This window comes from Chelonus insularis, unplaced genomic scaffold, assembly GCF_013357705.1.
Source record: "Chelonus insularis isolate UGA/USDA-ARS -01 unplaced genomic scaffold, ASM1335770v1 contig_316_pilon, whole genome shotgun sequence".
In the NCBI taxonomy this organism is placed as follows: Eukaryota; Metazoa; Arthropoda; class Insecta; order Hymenoptera; family Braconidae; genus Chelonus; species Chelonus insularis.
Genome location: NW_023276486.1, coordinates 515,197 through 535,746, shown reverse-complemented (window position 1 = coordinate 535,746; position 20,550 = coordinate 515,197). Strand labels below are relative to the sequence as shown.

Here is a 20,550-nt window from a genome sequence, read left to right as displayed (position 1 = left end):
AAAATCACTAATCAAACAAGTTGTTGAGCTGTTCGTTCTTTGCTATATTCACTTCCTCCAAAAGGACTTTTCATGAGATATTCAAACGTCCTTTTAAATCTTTAGAAGGTTTTCTTCAATTTTTAAATATCATTATTGTGCATGAATACTCTCGTTCAAGTTCGAAATAAAGAAAACTTTTTCGCTGTGAAGCAGTATCAGAAGATTGAAGAAAGAAACTTTGTATCTTCGGAGGTAAATATTTTTTTTATTGGATGGACTTGTGATTTCAGTTTTACTTAACTTTCAATTACTTCCAAAGACATAATGTCGTATTATAATGATTCTATATTTTTGTTGAAAAAAAATCTGAAAATCTCCATAAATTCTTCTATAAAATTAGCACAGGTGATAATTGTATGAATTGTAAAAATCTCCAACAGTTTATCAACTTCCGAGGTAAAAGAAGTAGTAAAACATTGTCTGTAGACTTTTTAAATTGATAAGACTTGTGTAAGGTATCAAAAAGTATGCTTGTATATCCAAGGCATTATCAGCAAAAAATGTTAAATAGAACTTTCTCTCAAGAAGCAACAAGATAAATCAGAACTTCCAGTTTGTAATCCAATGAAGAAAATAAAAATAAGGCTCTATTTGATGAATTGTGAACTTCTGCTACCATTGATAACTTCTACTGCTGATAGTAATTTCAGTTTTGCTTATTGCGTATACCAAATGAGCACGGAGGTACAGAGCAATTCCTTGCATTTGTACCAAACTTGCAATGGTAGTAACATATATTTTTGTATGTAGGGAATTGAACACAATTTTTGAAAGTTGATCTGGGTCTGAATCTGGGTTTGGAATGATATACGTCTGTCCTTAACTCCTTGATTTCTTGAAGAACTTTGCAAAGAGTTTTCTCCATGTTTTCTACCTTCTCATGTAGAACCGATACATCGTCAATAGCATTAGTTGAAGAAACTGATTGCTCTGAAGTAGATGTAGTAAACCAGAATATTAGGCTGTCAGCTTTTTCTGCCAGCTGGTCGAGTGTCAGATCATTGAACATCTCAAGGAATGGTGGTAACTCAGGAGGTAGCTCCTCCATCCACAATACTTGGATAGCTAAATTCGTCATATTGTTCGATGCCAGATTTTTCATCTCACGTAATAACTCAGAAGGTTTCTTGGTACCTAGATGTGTATCTTTGAATAATCGTCGCAGATTTTCTGCCTCTGATTTACCAAAACGGTTAAGAATAATATTCTTGATGAATGCATACTTATTCTGAGCTGGAGTTTCTCGAATTGCATCTAAAATACATTTTAATGAATCTGAATCAAGAGCTTTGATCACTGAGTTGAATTTGACATCATCATCAATCGTCTTAGAGATGGAGAATTCTGAATCTACTAATATAAACCATATATCAACGATATTTTTATTAAACTTTGGTAGATCAAGTTTCCAATCAATGTGATAGTGATTCTGAAGAATCGTATTCACTTCATCACATTTTTGCGGGCATTCAAAAGGTTGTTGTTCTACGTTCTCTTGCGTAAACTCAAAATCTTGATTGTGTGGTATCAACTCTAATATATTCAACGATGGATCTGTCATGATGATTTCTTTGTTCGTAGTGTAAGGATGGCGGACACATGAACAAAAATATTTATTCTATTGAGCTTGCTGATCACGTTATGGTGAGCAATTTGGAATCATCAGATAAAAGTGAATATAGAATTAATACTATTAAATAACTAACCATATGAATTTATATATAAATAAAAATATGAAAACCATACAGAACAAGTAGTAAAAATAAGCGTTTGAAACGTTTTTTGCTCAATTTGAAAATTGAATAAAGATGGCTTCTCATCAAGCGAATAAAATCTCGTTACAAAGCGCCATATTCATCAGAAGCGGTGGTGATGCAAACAACTGTTACGTTTTCGTTAGATTTATGGATCCATCTTGAATATTTTTGCACGTGTGTGCACGTTCTATTCTTTAATTAAATTCATAGACATTTTTCAAAAAATTCTAACCTGTAATTGTCATTTCGAATTCTTCATACTCAGACCACAGTATCTTAAAAATTAAACAAACAGGTGTAATTATTGTATATATTTACAGTTGATATATAATTTAACGAATACGAAAATTGAGTACAAATATCAATGAATATTATTTATAGTTAACATCCAAATTTGGATGAAAATGATTTATTTAATAACAAAATAATAAAATGTGATGATAAGTTATGGTCAAATGAATTAAGTAATGAAGTACCCAAGAAGTTTGCCTTGGATTTCAATATTAATAAAGAGACAATATAGCTCTAAATCATTCAAGAATCATTATGACAGTTTAAAAATTACTCCAAAAGCTACTCAAAACGAAGTTAAGTCTGCATATTTTCAACTTTCAAAACTTTATCATCCTGACAAGAACGACAGTGATGATGCAAAAGAAAAATTCCGTAATATATCAGAAGCTTATGAAGTATTAGGAAATCATGAGAAAAGGAAACAATATGACAGACATCTACATATAACAACTCCTACATCAAAAACAGTATCAGACTATCCTATTTTTCGTGATCTTTCTCGCAATATGAGTTCTGAGGAATTAAAAAAAGAAGCTGAACGTGTAAAAACAGAATTTTCACGTCATGGTGGTGGGTTTGCTACATATGATATGGAAACTTGGACGAAAGAACACTACGGTAGAATATTTCAAGAGACGATGGAAAAAAAATATCGACAAGAAGCTCGTAAGAAAGCGAAAGAAAAAGCTATAAAAGATGCTAAGGATTTACAAAACGCTGAATTTCTACATTTTATAGTTATGGTGATCCTTATAATCGGTTTTGCAATTCTTCACTTTTATTTCATGCGCCCAAGTGAAATTCCTCATGTAAAAAATTTTGATAAAACCAAAAATGAAAAATAATGTGTACAGTAGAAATTGATGGAATTCAAAGTATTTACTGGCTGGATCAGTAATATTTTACCTCATAGAAACTAAATAGTGAAATTGATATATAAATTTTACAAAAATAAATGAAATTTAAACTATATCAATATTATTTATGTAAATAGTACGGAAATGTAATAAATAAAGATTGATTTAGGATTAAAATATCATTTAGTTTATCTGAATAATATTCGAACTATTCAAAATAAATGTACAAATGATAATTGAATTAATCAATTATTAAATAAAGTCGAGCTACAGTTAAATAAATGGTCGATAATTAGGGGAAATTGGCATTGGCATTGAGACTGAACCTGTGGGGTAAGGAACTGAAGGTATTATTCCAGGAAAATTGGTATTTGTTGGATAACCAGGTCCTCCACTAGACGTTTTTAATGGTGCTTTCCTTCTCAATTCTCTCATTTTATCAACTTTAACTTTACGAAGATGCATTAGTTTCCGTCGTGTTAAAAACTGTTCCAAGAATTCGTCCACTTCGTAGTCACCAGATAAAAATTTCTCAGCTAATTTCTGAACATGTAACATTAAACATTATTTTAAAAAACAATATTCAAGAATAGTATTACAATGATTAACTTATTTGTTTTTTATTTTAATCACCTCAGATTCTTCTTCACATTCTGCAGCTGCTGCTTGTAAAAGTTCCATTGCTGTGTCAATCGACATTGAACCTGATTTTTCTTCTACAAAAACAAAAAATAAGTAAAATTTATTAATGCTTTCGAAAAATTAATTTATGTCGGTTTTTTAAATAAATTATAAATTCTTACTTATAATACTCAATTTCTCTTGAACACTGCTACACATTGCAGTACCCCTCTCTCCAAGTTCATGCAATGTCTTTTTACCTTCATCCAACTCTGGTTGTTTTGATAAATTATATTCAGCGAGTGAACGATTACTTGCCATCAACATTTCTTTCTCTGTTTCCAGTTCTTTAAACTAGAAATATAAAAATAAATATGTTTTTTTTTAATCATTCATTACTTGTTACGATTACTTGTCAATTTTTGATTTATTACTATTACTATTACAATGAGATTACATTACTCAATATGGCTAATTAATGAGCATTTACAAAAAAATACTCACCTGTTGAACATGTTTTACAATATCTTCAAACTTTCCTTCATCATTCAGCAGTTCTTTAAGTTCATCATTACTTAAATTATGCAGTTTTGATAATGCAGCGGGAATATCAGGTTCTTGAGTTGGGTTATACATTCTTCAGCTGTTAACATGTATTAATAATATAAATAATTTAATCCTTTAATTTATGATGATTATTATTAATGAGTCATTGATAATTAATTTTGTCAAAATGTATTGTAGTTTTTTCTTACAGATATAATTTCAATCAAAATCAGATATTAGATCAACAATTAAATTGCATATATTTTAGAGTATTGATGAAAATGTTTAATATACTAACGATTTAGTATAAAAAAATGTTAATCAAAAAAAAATTTTTTTCGTTCAACGGCAAAATAGATTTACACTGATTTAAATAAAAATGTATCACCAACAATACGCAGCCATATTGAATATTTGTAAATCGAAACTATCGAGAGATATATCTCGATAATTGAGCTCGAAAAATGGCAGGTTGATAAATCGTTTTATATAAATTTCTATTTTATTTACAGTCGATTTCTAAGAAATTTCATGTCAAAAATAACGATTATTTTTTGTACTTGAATTGTATATTTGAATTAAAATTATTTATTCAAATACTAGAACCATAAAAAATAGACACTAACAAACTCACAAAAAATATAAATTTCAGTTGAGTACTTAAGTTAATGAATTTGTAAATAATTAAGATTTTAAATCAACATTTAGTGTATGAGGAATAAAAAAATCAATAAGTTTCTGATTTTATTCAATATAACATGAATATTTTTTTGGATAATTACGTGGTTCAATAGGCATTCAAAAAAATTATTGAGTACTATTTATTATATATTTATTACTTGAAAAATATGTGGGAAAAGATAAAAAAAATAATACAGAAATAAAAATATTACAATAAATGATTAAAAAGCTACTTGGAAAGTTATAGATGATAGTGCACATGTGCAGTATGTGACGCATGCGCAGAAGTTATTCAACTCGCGACGGCGCGTGAGTTAAGCACAATCCAAAGTAAAATTTTAGTGAGTCGTGAACGGTATTTGCTCCAATACGAGAGAAAGAGAAAGAGAGTTAAATCAGTATAGGAGCGGTAATTACTGCTTAAAAATCGAGAAAACAAATATAATATATACGTGATGCGTGACGATATCAGGAGTAGAAAAAACCATACTTTATAGGAACACTTAAAGGTGGAGTACAAATAAAAATATAAATAAAAAAATTTCAAGTAGTTTAACGAGTTTCTTGGCTATGTATCGTCAGCTTTACTCATACTTACGACTTGTAGTTTCGTCGATAGTCGATACCCGTGGCTTTGGAGAGTAACACAGTGGCCCGGTCGCGTGTCCCCGTTGAGGAATCCTCTCTTTGTACATCGGAGGGACCTCAGCGGGTTATTTATTAGCTTTGAATAATAATTTTCCATAAATAATACATATTCTTCAGCGTCAAGTGTGTGGTGCTGTAGAGGTGTAAGGGATGAAGGCCGGGGGGATAATTCAGGTGACGATCTAAGATCAGAAATGTTGAAATTTGGAAGCAAAAACGACGTTACAGTGGTGCATCGCGCCACTATTCGATTGCTCGACGACGCCGAAATTATCCACTGTGACTTTCAGGTAATAAATTATGTATAAAAGCTATAGAATCATTCCTTTCATTTAACAAGAATAGATATAATACCTTTGAAAGACTACAAGATAGAAGACTTTCACCAATTTGTATTATTCATTTATTGTTCCAATAAGAGATCAAGTATTTTTTTACAATTTTTTAACTATTTTGATTTTTCACTACACAGAACAATTGCAATATTCAACAGAGGATGAACAAGACAAGAGAGAACAATGAAAAGTTTTAGTTTAACGTTAAAGTTTGGTGAAATTGCAGCTTATTGTCAAACATCCGAATATTCAAGCACAGCAATCACTCCAACATCAAACTCTACACTCTTTTGTCTCTAGTGTTTGAAGAATCGATTTGACGGCATTGAGTTTTTACGAAGGAATTTATGACACTAAAATGAGTTTCGAGATAAACAAAAAAATATAAGTTTCAGACAAAAGAGATGTCAATAGTTGAGAAGTAGTGAACATGAATAATTCTTTTAGTTATTATTCTTCACACTTTCAGACAATCTGGAAAAATGTGGGACAAGGTTTTTATTTTTGGCACAATACTTGTCCTCACTTGTAATGCCAAGGGGATGAACCATTCACCCTTCTTGTTAAATATATCTTCTTTTTCTTTTTTATATCTTGCTTCACTCTCTTAACATCCTTCAACATCGGTGTTTTTCAAGTGCATTCTCTTCAATCACGATGACCTCTTGATTTAAATCAAATTTCTCTGTTATAAGTGCCTTCTTTAAATGCTCTTTTGTATTTTTGTATAATTATTCAGTTAATTGTCTCAATATACTTTTTTGACAATGAATGTTCAGTTGACGAAACAATTTGTCTAGTCTTGATGTAATTCCCATCGACAATTAGTGTGGAACTTTCGTATAATTTTTTCCAAAAAATTATATTTTGTATACATCATTATTATTTATAGTTAAAAATTTGAATATTACTATTCATATTTTATTGAAAAATTAAATTACAGGTAGAATATCATGTAAAATTACATTCAAACTATCTTCATAAAACATTTTGGCCATTGCTATTATTATTATTACAACATTTAATTATCTTAGAGACGTTTCTTATAATTCAAGTGAAAAAAAAATTTTTAAGCAAAGTTTAAAAAGTTACTTAATGGGATAATTTGTCTTCTAAATCCAGCAGAAAACGTTCATTTTTAATACTACCAAAATCGCATCATTTTAATTTTTGCCAGTTTGTTATGCTAACAAGTTGACCTTTATTTGACTCTTTCAATTATTTTATCTCGATAAAAATTTTTTTTTAATTCTGTGAATCTCATTCTGTTCTTGAGCATATCATGTTGCTTTCTCACACACACACATTCTATACAATTTTTAGTGATTGGTATTTTTTTCCAATTCATCAAAGTCATATAAAATGAATGAAAATACTTTACTCAGAATTTTTTAATTTACCACCACAATTAGCTTTTTATATACTTGTACGAATTTAAATTTGCATTTAGTTATATTTTCTTGTTTCTCATTTTTTGAGTTCAATACTTGAATAAAAAAATTTAAGTATTTTCGTATTTTTCTGTCACAAACAAGTTGTTCTAAAATTATCTAAAGTTGAAACTTTTACGATCCATTTGATAGATAAAAAAAAACTGTATTGGATCTATGTTATTTGATATCAAATAGGGCATTGCCAGGTATACCAATTTTGTAAAATTAACTCAACTTTGCTAACTCTTCATTAACACAAGCTTTTAGTTATCTGCTTTATCATCAATGATGAAATCTGGTAAATCAATCTTATTATAAACTTCTTGACATCCAATTAAATTAAAATCTTGAATCTGCAATTTGATAGCTATCCAATAATAAACACTCTTTAAAATAAGATATTGCTTTTTTGGATTTTTAAAAACCTACAGAATTGAGGAATAAAACTTTGTTAAATTTATTGAAAAAAAATTCTATCATTAAACTATAAATACAATGATTGTTGACATAAATTCTCTTCATCAGCACAAATATATGACAGTCTTAGATAATTCTAGCTATCATATATTACAAAATTAAATCGACAAACATAAGCTAGGTTTAGTTTTCAAAACTTAATTATCTGAACTATATAATACATCAAGAAAAAAAATTCTATAAAATGTATCATTTACTTCATTAGATTGATTTAATGCTAGATAAAAAATCACTAAAATCAATTATTGAAATACTCTGAAATAATTACATTCATATAATATTTTTATTGAAATTTTTTATTTTATTCAAATGAGTGTCCACTCTATACAAAATCAATGATATATCTAATTGATTTAGGTAATTTTTAACTCAATACACATTATTGTTTTCTAAAACTTTTCCCTACATATACGTAGTCCACCCTTTTTTATTCATATTTATGAGGTCAACTGGATAAAAATATATTTTAATTCAATTTAACTAATTACTATTGTTCATAGACTCTTTTTTTGACCCTAAATTTTATTCATAATAAAAAATAGTTGATATTATGATTATAATACATGAATACTTACTTATATTTTTACACCAACATTTATATAGCTTTTTTATGAACAATTGATGTGTCAGTAGCATGGGGATAATATGTTAACACGTTTTTAGTTCATTTTCTAGCAGAGGTACAAATATGTGATGATAATCTGTGCATACACAGTTGAAATTATTTAAACTTTATCATTTAATTTATGATTTTATTATTCAAATTGGACATAAATACACTAATTTTTAATTTATAAATTAGTAAAAAAACAATTTTATAACTTCTGTTTCATAAAATATGTATTTAATTTAATTTTAAAATGAAATAAAAGTATCAATAATACAATTTATCTAGAGATATGTCATGAGATTAAAGGTACATTCAAAAAAATTAATAAATATAATATATATTTATAATTTAAATACCCAGGAAAAATGATAAGATCTAAAGAAATTTGGATCAGAACAGTTCTAACTATTTTTCTCTTGATCCAATTGGATTTATGTAGATCGAATATTTTTCTATTTAATCATATTAAATTGAATGTTGTATTCCTCGATGTTAAACTGGATCCAATTAGATCTAATAAATTTAGATCTATTTTGATTCGAATAAATCCAATCATGTCTCCTCTTCCAATAACAAGCCACGACTAATAATTTATAGCTTGTCTTGTTGGCAAAAACAATTAGTACCATGTATCGCTAACTTTGTTCATTAATTCAATAGTAATAATGAGAAAATCATACAATTACGTCAGTAATAACAAGAAGGTCAAATTGTAATATTCTAATTCCACAGTGTGTAGACAATAGTGGATAAAAAATTCAAAAAGAGAGAATGCAGTTAAGTGAAGATGTATATTTCTCTATCTCTACATGAGAGAGATCAAGATCTATAGCTGTGAAAGAAATGTATGTATCTAGTCATGACTTGATGTATACACTGTTTCACATGACTGCATATACATCCATATTTATGGTATGAATATAAACTACATATAAGTAACTTAACTCTGCAAAAGGGCCATCCTTTTCTACTATACCATGTGTAATACTACCTCTAGGTTACCTTGGCCTATCTTCTTTGCTATTAACGTTGATGCGTGGTCGCTAGCCAACTACAATAAACACATACACATCCATTATCCATATCACTCGCCTTTTCACATACTTCGATATAGCATTCATTTATGTTATATTGACGAATGAAAGCGTTAAATGGAATCGAAATTTACGTTGAACAACTTTCTTTTCATGCATCCAATATTTCCGTTTAATTTTTTTTTTCCATACAATATGTTTTTCCCCTCTGTTCCGTTATTTCGGTGACAAAAGAAAAAATTTTCATTCATACCTTTTTCATAATATAAAAATAAATAAAATGTGTTAATAAAATCGCTTGAAAACCTCTTTTTGCTCTTTACCTGTAGAGAATTTTATTGAAGAAACATAAGTTATAATAAGCTATTCTTGTTTTTATAAATAATTGTGTTAATGTATTTCTGATATCTCCGATTGATAGATGAAATAATCGTCAGCTTTATACATAATCTTGAACTCTGTACATACTAGTATTACATCACTAATTGTTTTTTTTACGTTCCATAGATATTATGTCAATATTATTCATGAATACATAAATTTAAATGAATGTCGTAAGGTTTTTTTTTTTAACTAAAAATAATAAGAGATGAAAAAATTTTTTAAGTTTTAAAAATTAAAGTTTCTCTTTTGTTGCATTTTGTGTTTACAGATATTATTTTATTAGAAATAAAAATATTGAAGATACACGCTAGTAATATTTATAAGTAATAAAATTGAAATGAATTATATTTAAAAATTTAAGAAGGATTTATTATAGTTACTTTTGATATGAATAATAAATCAAATCAAACATGGCTATTTCAGTTGTAAGTTAATAGAAGGAGGTAAAAATATTAAAATTTCAAGAAAAATATTATCCATTATTAATGGAATGGAATATCAGTTAATTAAGTTAATAAAAATGATAGAATTTTCCTTTATACTAGTTATTGAAATTTTGTAATTTTAGCCCCAACACAAAGGAAAGTACATTTTGGAATATGTATGTAAGCAGCTTAACATCATTGAGACAGATTACTTTGGATTACGTTATGTGGATCACTGTAGACAACGAGTGAGTAACATAATATTTAATTTAAACAATTAATATTTCCAATTAATTTGAAAATAATTTCAGCATTGGTTGGATTTGGCTAAAACGGTGATAAAACAAGTGAAAGGTGAGTTATAAAATTTATTGTTCATATTATTGATCTTACTATAACTATGCTATTAGTCTCTTTGATTCTTTAACCAGCAATAGCATAGTAGACACAAGGTCTTCATCATTTATGAAAACTAGTAGACCGATATATAGAAGTCTAGACTTTAGTTTTATGTGCAGATATTCGGAGTTATCTATTTTCCATGAATTCGTAGACGTGTTCCTACAGCAAGTCGATGTTGCATTAAATTTTTAGAGATTGTTTTGAAAAAAATACAGAGCAACTTCTAGCTCTTGGGGAAAGACGTTTCTACCTTGTCCCAGTTGTTCTTAAATCTTTAAAAAGTTTGAAATCCAATGTAAAATGTCTAAAATATTTTCTAACTCGGTATCATCGTTAGGTAAATAAAAAAAAATGATGGTATTTCATATTCAAAATTACATTGAACAAATTTATATATGATAAGTAGTAGAAATTGAAATTCGAATAGAAAACATCAGAATTATATTATATGATAAAGAAATGTGTATTGAGTAACTTGAAATAGTTTCATAAATTTGATATATGTAACTTTAGTGGTGAGAATGCAAAAAAAAATATAAATTTAGGTATATTGATACTGAATAAAACAATTTGATAAATTCGTTGGATTGAGTTTTTAAAGGAGAACATTTATCTTAAAATAGCTTTTCCTCTCTATACTGTACAGTTCTTATCTTATTTGTTGAATAGAATAATATAAAAGTTGTACAAACCATTCATCATAACTGATAACAATTTCTATTGATCAATTACAGATATGGAGTCAATACTATTCAGCTTTCGTGTCAAATTCTACCCCCCGGATCCCCTGAGGCTGAAGGAAGAGATTACCAAATATCAAATTTATCAACAACTAAAGAGGGATCTACTCCACGGGCGTCTATATTGCAGTCCTGGGGAAGCCGCGCTGCTGGCAGCGTGCATCCTGCACAGTAAGGAATAGTCTCCTATATCAAGGAGGAACAATTATCATAAAGACTTGGACCAGATCTACTATAATGCATCCATTTGTCTTGGACAATCAGACGAACTTGGCGAGTACGATCCGGACATCCACGTGGGCAATTACATGTCGGAGCACAAGATTTTGCTGAAGCAGACCGAGGCTATCGAGGAGAAAGCAATGGAGATACATCAAACTCAACTAAAAGGCTTTACTGCAGAACAAGCAGAGACACATTTTCTTAGGCTGGCATCGCAACTCGATACTTATGCAGTTGATCCCCATCCTGTCAAGGTGAACAGCATGATAATAAGCCAACTAATCCTTAATAAATGCATCACTGCACTACATAACATCATTTAGAACCATAACTAAACTCATTTTTAATTTTATTTGGAGTTATTTGAAATAAAAAGAAATATATTACGAATGGTTTACTTTTGCCGATTTCATTTAACTAATTGGCACAGAGATTTTTGAACTATTCATAAAAAACCAACAATTTCAAATATTTATTTGATTCAAATATTACTCCATTTATCTTCTTCTTTTTCATATAAAAAATTCATTTTTCGTACAAGTTGAGTTATAAATCGTTAAATTTGTAATTAACTATTTAATAGTCTAGAACTTTTAATTCTACTTATTAATGAGTTCTGAGCACTGAAAAATTTATAATTTTCAAAAATGATTTAAATTTCAAATTAAATTTTAAATTTATTAGTTTCAAAAAATTTCATAAAAATAATTAGAAATTTTTCTTTCAGGATCATAAAGGGACACAATTGTATCTTGGCATCAATCATCATGGTATTCTAACTTTCCAAGGGTCTCGTCAAACAAATCACTTCCGTTGGTCCGAAGTTCAAAAAATAAATTATGAAGGCAAAATGTTTATAGTTCATCTGACAATCAATGAGGTAAAACAAATACAAACTAACGAAACTGGAGTATAAAAATTATTCTAGCTAATATTATTACTTATTTCGATGTCACACGATTCTTAAACACTGCTTCTAAGCTGCATTTTTCTATTTTTTGCAGGAAAATATTGGTAAATCTTAATAAATGATAAAACTAAATAAATTTTAAGTTAACCTTGATCTAGAATTTAAAAAAAATATGAATTTTTTACTCACTGTTGACAGCAACGTGTTTACCTCAATGCATTAGCGTATAATAATAATTTAAATATATAATTTGATGTGGTTTGCATTAAGAATCGGGTGAAAACAGAACAAAGTATCACATTACCCATTTTTCAATGTCGCTGATAAGATTATAGAACAACCCTTTTAATAATCCTATTACTTACCTCCCTCTTTTTCATTTTTCTGTTTGTATTTGGTCACACTCTCAGGACTTGAGGACTAAGGTGAGTGTGTGTATGTGTTGATTGCAAAGCCAGTTAAGTAGCCTCGATGTTTTACGAAGCACGTCGAGACACTTTCTTAAACATACCGGAACATAAGAGTGTGCTGGAACTGACAAGAACGTTTTTATTTTACTTGTTAAAAATTTTTTATCATTGCGTTAATATTTTTTCATTTCTTTAATCCTCTACTCGTCCACTTCCGTCACTTGCTCGTGTGGGTAATTGTCTTATAAGTTTTTACCCACATATCAATAAAATTTGTCATACACAATTCATGTATACATGTGTATATAATAATTAAAATTACTGATTAGTCAGCTTTTATTATCTTCTGCTTCAAATAACTATTTTAGCTATTTAGATAGTTCTATAATCGATATGATAATTGTATTATGTATTCAATAATGGTTGCTAGTCATACATAACAATACATAGTAACAACACAGTAGACGTAGTAGTTGATATCGAAACGGTGTCTGCGGCATTTTCAGAAAAAACACACCGTCGGCTTCAAGTGTCCGACTGGATCTAACTGTCGTCATGTATGGAGATGTGCTATTGAACAGATGCTATTCTTCACGTAAGTAAATCCTGAGTTATACATTAGCTTTAATACTAGATGTAGGAGAAAGTAATATACAACTTTTTATATAGTAGAAAATATTCAACGAAATATTCCTTCTTTATTTGTTAAATTATTTGTATTTTACCACTGAATAGTAATTAATTATTCTGTATGCTTGTCATTTATTAAATACAGTTTAAGGAAAAAAATTACATCAAAGATTAGATTGTCAACAATTATTTACTGATAAATATGATTTATTGAAATGAGTTACAATATATATATAAGATTAAAATAAGATTAAAATCGATGTCAGTTACATTAACAAAAAAATAAGGGTGACTCTTATAGAGTGACATAATATTTTATTTTTTATTGTTTACATAATTCATAGTTAGAGGGAATTTGATGTTAGTTATAACCCAATATATAATTTAGAATATTATTTATGAGATCTTCAGATACAATTTTCAATAAATAAGTAATTGGCTCTAAAAATAAAAAAAAACTATCTCAATAAAATACTCCAAAACTCTTAGATATTTATTAAACAAATAAAATTCGTTGAATATCATTATAAAATACTTTTATTTTATTTTTGAATATAATATTTTTTTTATTATTTTTTCGTTATGCCTGTTAGTAAATTTAACCTATTCATATAATTGCATTACAATTTTTCTTCGTAACTGCTACGTAATCGCCATAGCATAATCTACTTTAAACTAGTACACTTTGAAAGTTTTTCCTCAAACTCTTTTCCTTCTTTCACACAAAATTTCTTTACTTCATTTATACAAAATATTTATTCTCCAACAACGTAAAACGTTATGTCAAACGTCAAAGCAAATTGATACTTTGTACAGTATCATTTACTGTTTATTTCTATCAAAACATGCATGAAGACGAATCACGTGGAATTGAATAGCAGTAAAGTAAAATAATTTTCACGCAGGTTGCCCAGAGCTTCAGACGCGCCAGTTGTGAGCGGAGGATCTATATTCTCGTGGGGTACAAAGTTTAAATATACTGGAAGAACAGAGAGAGAAGTGTTGGAGGAAACTGCTGCGGTAGCTGCAGGTTCCGAAGAAGCATCATCGCTTAAAGGAAAAGGAGACGGATCAGCTCAACGTTGTCAAACAGCCGGATTACGAAGAAAAGCTAGTAGTGTTCCAGCAACACCAAGTACACCAAGTCAAGATCTTATTGAAATCAGTAAGTCTAATTGAATATATCTAGCATGACTTTACAATTAATACGCTTATTATTGTTAACTACTTGTTAATTTTTTTGTATTATATGTTATGAGAAAAAAATCTTATCTAACTTTTAATACTTACTTTATACTTGTTTAAAAAATAAACAAATAAGTTGTTTAAAAATTGGGTATATGTATTTAAAATAGATGTAATAATAATTCTAAACAAGAAATTATTGATAAAAACAATTTTCTTAATGGATTGTTATATAATGAATACATTTTCTAGGATATTCAAGTCTGCCAAGAAGCTGTCACAGCGCGGGTTTAGACGGTGCTGGAATGGCAGACGCTGGAGGAACTGGCGGCGTTCCCCTTAGTTCCCCTTATTGCCCTGACAATACATTACCACTATTGGAGACTGTATCAGAGGACCAAGAAATTTATGCCAAGAGAAATAACGGTACCAATTGACGCTTCTTTTATGATAGAATAGTTGATCATTTTCTTTTTCTTCTTCACGCTTGTCTCCTTTTCCATAGCTTTCTGTACTTTTTTTTTTTTATTTTTATGTATCTAATTAAGCTTTCTTTAAAAAAACTACTTATCCACTTTCGTAAACAATTGTTTTTGTAAGCGGTAGATAAATTTTCTCAACTTAAATCGAGCTGTCCAAGCGGTCGATGCAATTTGCAAACTAGAAAATCTCGTTTCTAAAATGATAAGCAATATATAATTTTAACATTTATTGTTTCTTTTATTATATTTATATTAGACTAGTCAATGACACGTAGATAGTTTCATATGTATTCTGCTTCTTACACTGAATGACTTTTTATGCGTATAGTAATTTTTTTTTAACCTGCATATTTTAAAATAAGTACACAGTTTATTGATTACACAATAATTGTACAGGAAAAAAATGGATTTCGTTTCTTTTGGCTTTTTTAGAACCTCTTCATTTGTTTTTTATTTTTTTCTGTTCTTTAGCTGTAGACGAAAATGAATCGCATGCGAGTGCCACCCACACCACATCCACCACAAATCTACAACTGAAAAACGTGAAATCAAAAAGCTCAGGAAGACCCCAAAAATACAGTCAAAAAATAATCATAGGATCTGAGGAACTTGTTGGGAAAAATATCGATATGGTTGTTCGAGAAAAAATCAATTCCTTGGAGAAGAGTCCTAAAATAATCAAATCTACTGCAATAATAATTAAGTCATCACGTACACCTGTAAAATCATTACAAAAATTAACTCAACCTTTCAATGAATTACACAAATCACCTCAAGTAATAGTCAAATCAAGATGTAATGATCTCAAGTCTTTTGAAGATAAAAAACAATTACAGATTACAACGAAATCTTGTGAAAATCTTCAAGAAAAAAAAGAAAACTCACCGATATTATTAATGAAGAGGAGTTCATCTTCTATAGAAAATGAAAGCATGGAAATAAATTCAAAGCTAGCTAATGGTTCAGTAATAAGTTCAAGAACCAGAAATGGACCAATGGCATTTGCAATGGCAATTGCAGCTGCGGCTGTTGCAGCAACGAATTCTTCAGCTTGTGCAAACACTTGTAAAGACCTGCCATCAGTTAAAGCTGATAAAGGTGAGCTGTATAGAGTGATATTTAATCAAGGTGGGTTGTAAGTGTATACCAGCTTAGTATTGTTATTTTTTTCCTCAAAATATTTTGCATATTTTCCAGCATGTTCATGTTTGCTTTGATCTATAACTGCTTCTGTCCCTTCAGAATCAATGATAAAATATCACTGTAAATAGTGATACAAAATGACATGCATGATTGACGGCTATTCTAGTTGTTAATGTTTCCTGAACCCATCTATCGACTCACTATTTCATATTTTCCTCGGTGATATAATACATGATAATATTTGATCATATTTATTGACGAACGTATCGACCGCTAAGATATGCTCACAATAATGAATAAATGCAAAACAAAATTTTGTTATAGAATCATTGATTAGCATTATTTTAATTTATTTTTGTAGGTCAAATGGGTGACGGAGAAAACAACGACTATTTCTTCAGAGATTCCTTTGATCATTCATCATCAGAAAGTCAACTTGTAGATGGTTTAGGAAAGTCTCAAAGTAGATCAGTAACTCCAGTACCAAAAATGCAAAAATTACAAAATTCTAAACTTTGTTTACAACCAGTAGGATCAAGATCAATAGCAGGAAGATCGAAAACTTTACGTAGTGTGCGATTTATACGATTATTTATTTCTGCATTTGTTCTCACTGTTACAATGTTATTTATCGTTGTCATTATCATCTTTGAGACAGATTCTACTGTATTTGACAGTATTCGTAAATCACCAGAAATGATCGCTTTCAAGAGTCAATATTATGTATCTATCAAGGAATTCCTCAGGACCAAACTTGGCCTATTCTGATTATTAAATCGGCCAATTACTAAATCGTTTTTGATCTTATTTCTCAAATAAAACCTCTTGTTTGAATGATTAAATAAAAATGAAAAATTAAGTTCAAACTTAGAAAATTAAATCTAAAAACCAAAGTAAACTTGAAAGTGCCAAGTTAAAAGCCAAGGAAAGTAATAAAAACAAAACTACTGTAAAATTTCCATTCGACAAGCCAGAGTATAGTTTTTGCGTGAATTTCGTTTATCCATAAATTTTCAAAGATCTTTAATTCGTGTAAATTATAAGGTAAGGCCTATCATCACTGATGGATTTTCATGTAAAACAAATAGATATTGATACAAGAATACTTCCTACCACTGTGGAATCACGAAGAAAAAATAATAAAAATAAGTAAAAAAAAAAGATAGTAAAATATCAAATGTAATTTCTCAAGAGAGTTAAATATTTTATCATAAAGACGATAATTGAAAAATTATCTGTACATCTTTAAATCTTAAATTCAATTCAATAATAGAATAATAGGAATATTTATCAAATTTATAAATGATAATAAGCAATTCATCTCTCAGTGCAATTATAATTTATATTAAATAATTTAATTATAGTGTATTGTTGAATAACAATAAGTAAAAGATCGTATATTATTTATCAAGGGAGTAAAATGAGAAAATTCAACATTTGAAAAAAATTGCTTCCGAGCCAAAAGCAAAGGAAAAAATCGTGCAGGCTGAAATATTTTACTTTTGCCTTCTATGTTACAAATACCATTTTTGATTTTTTTCAAATATAGAGATGAAAACAACGACACTCTCTTATAAAGAAGAATGACATTCATTTCATATTCATTTGCATACAATAGAATTCCGTAGTTCTATATAAGATATGTGTCACTTCATCAACCTTTTGACGAATAATAAAATTTATCTTTACATGAAGATATAATGAAAAATACGTTTCAAAAAAGAAGTTATAAGAATAGTTAATCCAATGGACTTTCTGATAGAAAATTGTGCTAAAAGTGTCTTCAACCTGAATTTTATATTAAATTAATATCACTTCATTGACATCTCATTTTGATATTTTTTACTTTATTCCAATAATTGTGAACCATTAATATTATAATTGAATTTCCTAAAAGTGCCTACGCAGTTTTAGAATTCCTCACACACTTATCTGTGTGGTTTTTGCTAACTTAAAATTATTTCTTTTTTCAATCTACTTCAATACTTTCACGTATTTAAGATATAAGAGAATTCACATTAATTATTTATTTTGCCATTTATTTGTTCTTCAAAATTCAAGCCTAAATCATTCGAGAAAACTTTACATCATCAAAAAACAAAATATTATTTTCTGAATTTTCATTTCTTATATACGTGAAAGATTTAATGATAGAAAAATATGTAGAAAAAATGCAAACTAAAAAATGAATTTTTTTGCTGGTAAAAAAATGTTTTTGTTCATTCTGTAGGTAAAGTTTATATGATAACATTACTTAACAATGTACTGAAAAAAAAAAATCCTTACAAAAAATATAGGGTTAACGAAAAAATGCTTCTGTCCGTCTTAAAATATTAGTCTTACATAGATTAACGGATGTCAATTGCAATATAATCCATCGTAACATAATGTAATAAAATTAGAAAAGAAAACAATTCTGACATTAAGATTTGGATAAAGATCAATAATTTTAATAGACGATATAGTGAAATGCTTTGTCAGTAAATTATATTGAATGCAATACAACTATAGTTGTATTTTCTGTAGAAAATGATGAACATTAAACACAGAAATAATTGTAATTTTATTTCAAGAGTTTAAAAACCTTTGTAAATGTTGTGTTAGTTATAAATAATTCAATCGACAAAGCTTATCATTCGATAAGTTTTGTGGTCATGATAACTGAATGTATATTTAGATGAAAACAACATTAAATTATACAACCGTTTTTGTTTTAATGAAAAAAAAGATGATTGATAGAACATATAATAAATTTGTGTTAAATATTTTAGGGAATGAAAAGCTTATTGTAGAAAAGAAGAAGTTTTATAAAAGATAGATTTGAAATGTTTTTAGTATAATATAGTTTGATAATTCTTTTAGCTTACATATCACGATGATAATTGTTATATAATGTTTATCTTTGTCTGATTTATACTGTGTTTATGTTTATCAAAGAGATCAATAATTTAAAAACGTGAAATGTTGCTGGGCGTTAAAATACTCTTTTAAATTCTAAAAGTGATTTCAATGGCAATTATTAACTGATTTTCAATAGTAATCAGGTCACTGATTCTTTCAGTAACTCGATTGACGTTGAGAATCAGTCAGTAATTACTAAAATCATTTTTAGAGTTTTATGAGTTATAACTCACTGAAGATGGAAAGATTTATTGCTTCAATTTTGATAATTGTAACATGACTATTTATTATTAATTTAACCCTAGAATGATACACAATCATCTGTTATTCTACAATAAGTAAAAAGAAAATCTGCTATTCCATAACAATGCAATTGACTATGTTTAAAGTGTGTAACCGAAATAATCAGGATGTAAATTTTATTCTCAATAATATTGCAACGACTTTAAATTAAATACTTTAGTTTCAAATGAAGAACAAAATCACCGGTGTGATTTTAAAACTAAAAATTGTATATTAAAAAATTAATAACTGATAAAGTTGATATTTATTATCAAAAAATGTAATAAGTTTTTAGGTTTCATAATTATTTCATGTTCTATTCATTTAACTGATTATTGAAAATTACTTAGTGAATCATAAGTTCTACTGATTGTTATATGAAGCGCTCCAATTATTGACAGTTAAATATTTAACTAGCCTGAATTAATTGTATGTTATATCCCACTCTGAATTTAATCAAATTTATAGCTTCAATCAATTTGGTTTTAATTAAATAAGCAATTTCGATATTTCCGTGGTCATCATCATTATATTGAAGATTGAATCTATTTAATATGAAAGGAAAATGTTTGGTACATGTAACTAGGGTTAAATTATCATTTTTGCAACGCTAGAAAATTTATCAATCGATTTTGATATTAAGGCTGATAAAAATAATATATAAATAAACAAAATAAGTTCTATGTATCATGAAAGTTCCACAATTTTAAATCAAAATCTTTGTATTGCTCTTGAATTTTGTACGCTTATTCTAATGGATCTAGTCGTGTTTATTATTAGAATAAAATTAATTACTTATTTTTAATGATAAGTAAATAAATGTCAAGTATTTATTACTTATTGGTAATACATAATACTTGACATTTCTTACATTAATAATAATACTTGACTAATCAATTGAAATTGTTTATTAATGGATTTGTGGAAAAATTTTTTAAAAATGTGAAACGAATAAAATAGGTTTAATAAAATTCGTTAAAAAAATTTTGCGAAATGATAGTTTTAAGACGACAATCTCTTAAGAATGTATTTACTTGAAAATGTCATCTGAAATGAAATACGATTCATTGAAATCAACGTACCTTATGAAAATCATCAT

General features: G+C 28.1%; 3 protein-coding genes across 10 annotated transcripts; 2 read left to right on the top strand and 1 right to left on the bottom strand.

Moving 5' to 3' along the window:
* The first annotated feature begins 104 nt into the window (after positions 1-104).
* On the top strand, positions 105-17,439 carry Frmd5 (FERM domain containing). 6 transcript variants are annotated; one of them, XM_035080797.1, is made up of 13 exons: positions 5,155-5,307; positions 5,564-5,736; positions 10,288-10,392; positions 10,456-10,498; positions 11,281-11,457; positions 11,551-11,762; positions 12,236-12,388; positions 12,829-12,843; positions 13,335-13,423; positions 14,364-14,623; positions 14,896-15,069; positions 15,597-16,223; positions 16,630-17,439. In XM_035080797.1, the coding sequence occupies exons 2-13, from the start codon at positions 5,641-5,643 to the stop codon at positions 17,034-17,036; spliced, it is 2,358 nt and encodes a 785-aa protein (XP_034936688.1). In that variant the 5' UTR covers positions 5,155-5,307; positions 5,564-5,640; the 3' UTR covers positions 17,037-17,439. The 6 variants fall into 6 exon arrangements, with proteins under 6 accessions (XP_034936689.1, XP_034936688.1, XP_034936686.1 ...); XM_035080795.1 differs by having other exon boundaries at positions 5,406-5,736; XM_035080798.1 differs by lacking the exons at positions 5,155-5,307; positions 5,564-5,736 and adding an exon at positions 105-234.
* Positions 2,060-3,102, top strand: LOC118065500 (dnaJ homolog subfamily B member 9-like). Its single transcript, XM_035080819.1, has one exon. The coding sequence runs from the start codon at positions 2,267-2,269 to the stop codon at positions 2,936-2,938; it is 672 nt and encodes a 223-aa protein (XP_034936710.1). The 5' UTR covers positions 2,060-2,266; the 3' UTR covers positions 2,939-3,102.
* On the bottom strand, positions 3,115-4,935 carry LOC118065501 (vacuolar protein sorting-associated protein 37B-like). Of its 3 annotated transcripts, none has more exons than XM_035080822.1 (5): positions 4,900-4,935; positions 4,076-4,214; positions 3,754-3,925; positions 3,584-3,666; positions 3,115-3,493 (listed from the first exon to the last, which is right to left on the bottom strand). In XM_035080822.1, exons 2-5 carry the CDS (start codon positions 4,205-4,207, stop codon positions 3,224-3,226), a joined length of 657 nt encoding a protein of 218 aa, XP_034936713.1. In that variant the 5' UTR covers positions 4,208-4,214; positions 4,900-4,935; the 3' UTR covers positions 3,115-3,223. The 3 variants fall into 3 exon arrangements, with proteins under 3 accessions (XP_034936713.1, XP_034936712.1, XP_034936711.1); XM_035080821.1 differs by lacking the exon at positions 4,900-4,935 and adding an exon at positions 4,416-4,554; XM_035080820.1 differs by lacking the exon at positions 4,900-4,935 and adding an exon at positions 4,327-4,527.
* Positions 17,440-20,550: the final 3,111 nt, after the last annotated feature.